Consider the following 7,063-nt stretch of genomic DNA (forward strand, 5'->3'; position numbering starts at 1 on the left):
TGAAACGTTTATAAATGTAGACACACAGTTACGAGATACACATTAAGCCTGTTTATAAATGTAGACACACACTTACGAGATACACATTAAGCCTGTGTTTGTTTTAGATAGTGAATTTAAGGAATTTAAGGAGAAAGAGGAGTGAAAGTTGAATTGTTTGGATTAAGAAAAAGATAATAAGATTTGAAGAGAAATGAGAAAAAAATTTATAAGAATCAGTGAATGATGTGATAAATGTGATAAATTAAAAAAAAGTTTAATTTGTAAGAAAATAAGATTGCTAGTTTATTCTTGTATATAAAAATAATTTAAATTAAATTATAATTAATGTATATTATATTATAATGAAATATAAGTTATTATTTAAATTAGAAAAAAATATTGATAAAAATATGATTTTTAGAAATTAAGATGGAATAAAATTTTGTAGATTAGTTTAAAAAAAATTAAGTAATAATTTGACATTATAAAATTATTTTAAATTGATATGTGTTAATTTAAAATTAATATAAATTAAATGGGAGTAATTTTGTTAAAAAAAAATAAATTGATGAAAATAATTTAAATTTAAAATTGTACATTTGGAGTAAAGTCTAAGTACAATTCAAAAGTAAAAAGAGCGTAAAAGTAAAAAACTGAATAAGGATAAAATGATAATTGTATAATATACAATTACAACATTCATCTTCACTTCCATTCTCTGCTAAAGTAAATCAACAGAAACAAACAAAAGCTAATAGTGAAAGTATTTTCATAGATGAAACCAATTAAAAGGTTAACCTTTTGTTTTATTGTTATTTTTTTTTTTCTTTCATTCTCCCCTGTTTATTTCGCATTTGACCACTTTCTTACATTTAAATATTTTAAATTCAAGACATTAATATTTTCAATAAATTAATTTCAATAACGTTACAAAATTACGCACTAGAAAAAGGAAAGCTTAAAACACAAAGAAATAATTAAAAATTAATAAAAAGATTAATGATAAAAAGATATTTCAGAAAAATGAATGTATGGCTCTATCGTAAGCTACTACGCGTGATATATATTTGTTTTCGCAAATGAAGTCAGCCCAGCGTAAATAGGGCCAATTTCACCCAGAATTGAAATAGGCCCTATTGTTTTGAAGATGCCAATTGCTTTTTGCCCCCTCAAAGTTCAACCTGCACCTGTAAGATGTGTGAAATATCAAAATTAATCTTATGCGATTTTTAACCTAAACCGAATTTTTATCATTTTTTCTCCTTCTTCTTCTTCTTCACTTGACACTGTAGCTGCGTGAGAGTTCAATATTCACCCACCATCACAAATTGTTCTATACCCTCAAATCAACATTCATGAAATTCTCTCTCAACAAAACACAAATTCAAGGAAAAGAGTAAAAGATACCCAAAAGGGGTTGAAGATGCAGAAGGATTGGAGTTAAAGATGCATAGAGATGCGAATTGCATATGTAAAGAGAAATGAATATCACAAAGATAATTCCGGAACGGTCTTTCCGGAAAGCATACTTATACTTTTGGATTTCTCTTTTCAGAAACCACACCACATCTACTCCCCGGAACCATTATTCTAAAACACATTTTCAACAATATCGAAATTCATTTTTGAGAAGAGTTATGCATGTTCCACCTCATTTGCTTCCTGAACTAATATTTTACTCTTCCCAAAATTCATTTCTCATCTTCCACACCTATTCCGGATCACATTTTCCGGAAGCGTAAATTTTCACCTAACACCGAATAGTTTTGCAAATCATCACAACTCACCGCCACCTTCACCCCACCAAAGATTCCCATAAAACTCCACATGAAAATTGTCCGAACCAGTTTACCACTGTGTCATAACTTTCAAATAAAATAACCAAAGACAAAAATGAAATTCCAAAACATGATTGTGGGCATGTAGAAATTGACAGGGTGCAGAAAGCAATTGTCTTTGAAGATTGGGTATTGGAAATCAATTGTGGCCTTTTCTTACGGCATCCCATAATTTAAAACTCCCGCAATTTGTAAGTTCATAATTTTCAAATTGATTTTATCTCTGGTAAAGTCACTTTTGAATTAACAGTTATGAAAATATTTGAGAACAAACTTCTAGAATTTCCCGACCAGAATTTTTGAATAGAATATTCGAAACAAACATTCTTAAACTCATGAAAAACATTTTGAAACAATCTTTGAAAAATACAATATCAAGGATGAACCAGAATAATACAATTGTAACATTATTCATACATTTTCATAATTGAGATTTCTAAAAACAATCATCATGGTATCAATTTCGAAAGTAAAATGAAAGTTTAAACCACTACCTTCAATGAAGAATTTTAAACTAAAATTCAATCACATGAGCCTCTTCCAAATGCAAGAATAAAATATTTTGGATCAACAATGCAGTGAGTAAGGTCGTCATAACCGTTGCTAAAGAAGAATTCGAAAATGGCGAAATCGCAAAAAGAAGTGAGGAAGAGCAAAATGCATGCAACAATCAAAATTTTTGTCGGACCAAAGAGTCCCCTAACATAATTTTTTGAAATTTACGTAGCCTACGATCCGACACAAACAAAACTGTGACATAATTTGTCCTTTATTTTTGACTGGTGTCATAAAATCAAGTTGTATGAATTTAAAGTGTTACAATTGCCTAAATAATTGGATGTAGGTGATCAAAGCCAAATCCAAAACACACTTAAAAATCATATAACTAATTATCATATGTTACACACCACACGTGCCTATCTAATAAGTCGATTCATTACAATTAAAATTTGTGGAAAAAGTAATAACATTTAGAGCAAAGTATTTTGTTAATGTGAGGGAGTGGCGTTGGGGTTTTCCATGATTTGTGTTGATCTCTTGGAAGATAGTGGAACAACAAGGGTCTTCAACTTCTCTTCAATCTTGATAATAACCAAAAACAATACTCGATACAGAACAATCATCCCCATCAAGATTGCAAGATTAACCCACTTTGAGTAACTCATGTCAACTTGCCACACATTTCTCAAAACCTCTTCACCAGTGATGTAACTGTGTGAGCTTCCTCCATCATTTTTGGCATCAAATCTTAGTCCTTCATACTCGTTCTTGAACATTCCTTGGTTGGCAAAGGTATGAAAAGCAATGTAGTGTAAAGGGTATTTCCAAACTGGCTTGGGAATATCGTTTGGCAACTTAAAGAAGCCACTGAGTAAAAGCATGACTCCTTGAATTCCAGCACCAGTTATGATGCCCATTAGATAGTTGGGAACAATGCTCGCAACTATCATCATAAGACTCTCCACTAACATCAGACTAGAAAACAAAACACAAATGAAATACACGAAATGTTCCAATCCATTCTGAAGACCAGGAAGGTAATAAGCTATAACCCCAGGAATTAATGTAACCAATAACAAGAATGGAATAGATGATAAGGTGTTTGCAATCACAAATGCAGTGACACCATAATGCCCGTTTTCTCTTTCTCGTTGAAATACCTGCAGTTCCACATCGATTAAAATGCTTATAATTTTTTAGGGTAAAGAAAAATCTGACATAATGAAGAATGTTGTGAATTACCTTCATGACTTCCACAAAGGAAGGGAATCCACCAATGGTCATGAAAGTGAGGAATCCATTTATGAATGCAACAAGAGAACCTCGATCCTTAATGGAGTCATAACTTGTGCCCAAATTATGGAAAACAGTGGCTAAACTTATACCCAATGCAATATATATGACAAGGCGCAACCAATAATAGCCGAGATCGCGAAACATGTTGATGAACGATCTTTTGGTAAGAGCAAAGCACTGATTAAGGAAGCCAGCGTGCCCTCTCTTCACATCCAATGAACTTTTCTTCTGAAACCAGTTAAAGTTAATGTTTACTACTTGCAATTTGAGCATGTATCAGTAGTGTTAGAGTAGAAGCATCGAGGGATTACCTTCTCAGATAGTAAAGCTACTTCACTTTGAACTTCTTGATTCCTCTCAGAGCATTTGTATGAGTTCACAAGGATGTGAATTACTTCTTCTGTGGGTAGGTTTGTAGTTCCAGCTAAACCCACCTCAATGTCCTAATAAAATCAATCATAACACGTTTTAATTGGATTTTTGTTTGTATTATAAAAAGAAGAATTGAATCATGGAAACTTGGTCACATTTTATTTACCTGATCGAAATCCTTGTTTATAGTTTTCAGTAAATGATCAGAAGGATTCATGAGAGGGGGACAAGGATAGCCATACGAAGCGAAAAACTACAGAAAAGCATAATAAGAAAGTGGAGGCTGTGTTTAGAAAGAAAGAAAAAGGTAAAACACAGTAATTTACACAAAAAAGGTAGTTTTTTTATTACCTCACTTGCAGCAGAAGCAGGTCCAAAGTAAACCGTTTTACCCGAAGACAAAAGACAAAGGTTATTGAAGAGTTGAAAAACTTCAGTACTAGGTTGATGAATTGATGCTATAACAGTCCTCTTAATGTGATCATTTTGAGCAAGGGAAGCGATTCTTTTGATGACATAATAGGAAGCTGCACTATCAAGTCCACTAGTTGGTTCATCAAGAAAGAGAAGTTTCGGTCGTGTTAGGATCTCTATGCAGATGCTAACCCTCCTTTTCTGACCCCCACTAATCCCTTTAACACCCCATCCTCCAATTCTTGTGTTAATGGCATCTTGAAGACCCATTTCTCTGATTGTAAAGTCTGCTCTCTCTTTCTTCTCTTGTTTTGACATGGTGTCAGGTAACTGGAGTTGAGCTGAATAGTGAACAGCTTCTCCAACCGTTAAGGTTGTCAACAAGGTATCATCTTGTGTCACATATGCCTGTGGTCACAACATGGATCCAAATAATGTTAGATTGATGATGATTAGGTAGTAATTAGTGATGTTGATGATGAAAGTGAGATTTTGTACATACTGAGGTTCCATAAGTCAATGTTTGCTTGTGACCATTGATCAGAATGTCCCCACTTTGCCTCATCTTTGAACCTAATCTCCCTGTAATAACAAATTTAGCACAGGTGATGATGCAGATTAATCAGAAAATAGAGAAGTTGGTGCATAGATATACCTGCTAAAGTATCAAGTAGTGTAGATTTGCCACAGCCAGAAGGACCCATAATTGCCAAGAGTTGCCCTGGTTTAGCATAACCAGTAAGACCCTCAAGAATTGATCTGCTTCCATTCTTTCTGTTGGAAGCAGTTACCCATACATCCTTCCATGTCAAGCAGATACCTTCAATGTTCATCACACTTTGCTCCAAAACTGCTACTGAACTATCCATCAAATCTCACACCTGCAATTCAGCCTCTGTCAATGATTCATAACTTCTAACAAATAAACCCAAATATATACACAATACATATGCATGGAATTTGAATTCAACACATGTTTCATATTTCAATGTGAGTTTCATATTTAAACACGTGCTTCATGGATCCATTTGCTTCAAGAAGTTATAACACCATTGGAATTAGGTAGAAATAATAAATGTGGGGGGAAGAGAGGCAATTTTTGAACCACAAATATATTTGTACATTTAAGGAGATGCCACACCACACATGGTCTTGTTTTTCACGGATAATTCGAGGTTCTCATTCTCACACTTGTGAAAAGAACATAAATGTGACACAGTAGTCTTCGAGCGTTTATAACAAAGGTTATTTGGTCTCTTAATTTTAAGTGAAAATTGAAATTAATTTTTTTTCGAAACTTTAATTTAATTTAGTCCCTGAACTCTAGAAGTGTATGAATTTAGTTTTTTTAATAAAATTTTGCAAAACTTATTTGATGTTTTCAAAACGTGTTTTATTATAGCATTTGAATTGATTATACCATTTGCGTCTTCACTTTCATCTTCTCATGAGCTACTTATTGAATCATCATTGTCTTTCCAAGCCATATAGACACGTCTTTCCTTGGACTTTTTCTTCTTTTTTCTGTCACCACTATTCTCCTTCTCTTTGTTAATGTCATGTCCTTTTTTGCCACAATTATAATTAAAGAAATTATGAGTGTTATTTGAATCACTTCATTCAGAATTGTACCTCTTTTAATTACATTTGTTGTCTTTTTTTTTAGATACTTTCCAAATCTCTTAACTAGTAGATTCAAGTTCTTATTGTTACTCGATTCAGCTACCTTCTCTTCGAATTCATCACTCTTTTTGGTACCAGATTTTAAACTATGTTTTTCACCTTTTTCTTACTTGACTATTGTTCATTTAACCTTTAGATCTCAATTCTCTTATCTTACTAAACCATGCAATTTTGTCTCTAATTCAGTTTAAATACTTCATGCATTCTTCATACACAAGCTAATGGAAATTAGTCTTTGTTCTGTGGCTTCCACCGGTCTCTAATTCTCTTTCTGTCTTTACTTTAATTCTTTGTCCGAACGCTTACATTATATTTATAAGCATGATACAAATTTACGATATTTTTTAGTCAAAAAATGATATAACTTATTTATAGATACGTAGAAGGTTAAAACTATAAATATGACAATAACTATATAAAAAAACTCATAAAACATTTTTTTCTTTGAGAGTTTCATAACTTTTGTAAAAGAATATTTAATAGTTTATAATAATAAGAAGAGGAACAACTAATAGGAAAACATTTAGTTTTGATTAGTGTTTTTTATTTTATATTAAATTAAACAAAATTCTATTGAATTAAACAACACTACTAAAAATTCTCATATTACATGGATTTTTTTTTTTTTGCAAATTTGATAAAAAAATTTGCAAGAAAAGACTTTTTCCTGCTATTTTTTCTAAGAATTTTAATTGGCAGGTAATTCCTTCGTGGGTAATTATTTCCTACAAAATTATAAAATTCGCAAGTATTTCCTACAAAATTTGTTGTGAAAAGTGATTTATACAAAATATTTTGCAAAAAAATTGGCAGCAATTTCCTGCAAAATTTTTTTCATAACAAAATTTACAAGTGTTTCCTACAAAAAAAATTTCAAAACAAAATTGACAAGAAATATGAGTTTTTGTACTAGTGCAACTATATCGAAGTGCAAGCCCGCTCATAACATTTAATTTTAAGATTTAAAAAAAAAATCA

The 7,063-nt window shown here is 31.8% G+C and overlaps 1 protein-coding gene across 1 annotated transcript; it reads right to left on the reverse strand.

The window, feature by feature from the left end:
• Window positions 1-2,567: 2,567 nt before the first annotated feature.
• On the reverse strand, window positions 2,568-5,323 carry LOC114177527 (ABC transporter G family member 11-like). The gene is made up of 7 exons (XM_028062909.1): window positions 5,059-5,323; window positions 4,906-4,985; window positions 4,341-4,811; window positions 4,156-4,242; window positions 3,929-4,060; window positions 3,564-3,845; window positions 2,568-3,481 (listed from the first exon to the last, which is right to left on the reverse strand). The coding sequence occupies exons 1-7, from the start codon at window positions 5,270-5,272 to the stop codon at window positions 2,810-2,812; spliced, it is 1,938 nt and encodes a 645-aa protein (XP_027918710.1). The 5' UTR covers window positions 5,273-5,323; the 3' UTR covers window positions 2,568-2,809.
• Window positions 5,324-7,063: the final 1,740 nt, after the last annotated feature.

The sequence above is a fragment of the Vigna unguiculata genome, chromosome 3, assembly GCF_004118075.2.
Source record: "Vigna unguiculata cultivar IT97K-499-35 chromosome 3, ASM411807v1, whole genome shotgun sequence".
Classification (NCBI taxonomy): Eukaryota; Viridiplantae; Streptophyta; class Magnoliopsida; order Fabales; family Fabaceae; genus Vigna; species Vigna unguiculata.

What these genes read in the sequence shown, in the direction of transcription:
- LOC114177527 (XM_028062909.1), bottom strand. Translation starts at nt 5,272, where the DNA reads ATGGATAGTTCAGTAGCAGTTTTGGAGCAAAGTGTGATGAACATTGAA. An exon ending in CATTGACTTATGGAACCTCA is followed by an intron (nt 4,812 to 4,905) that starts GTATGTACAAAA and finishes TTGTGACCACAG; the next exon opens with GCATATGTGACACAAGATGA. An exon ending in CTGCTTCTGCTGCAAGTGAG is followed by an intron (nt 4,243 to 4,340) that starts GTAATAAAAAAA and finishes GCTTTTCTGTAG; the next exon opens with TTTTTCGCTTCGTATGGCTA.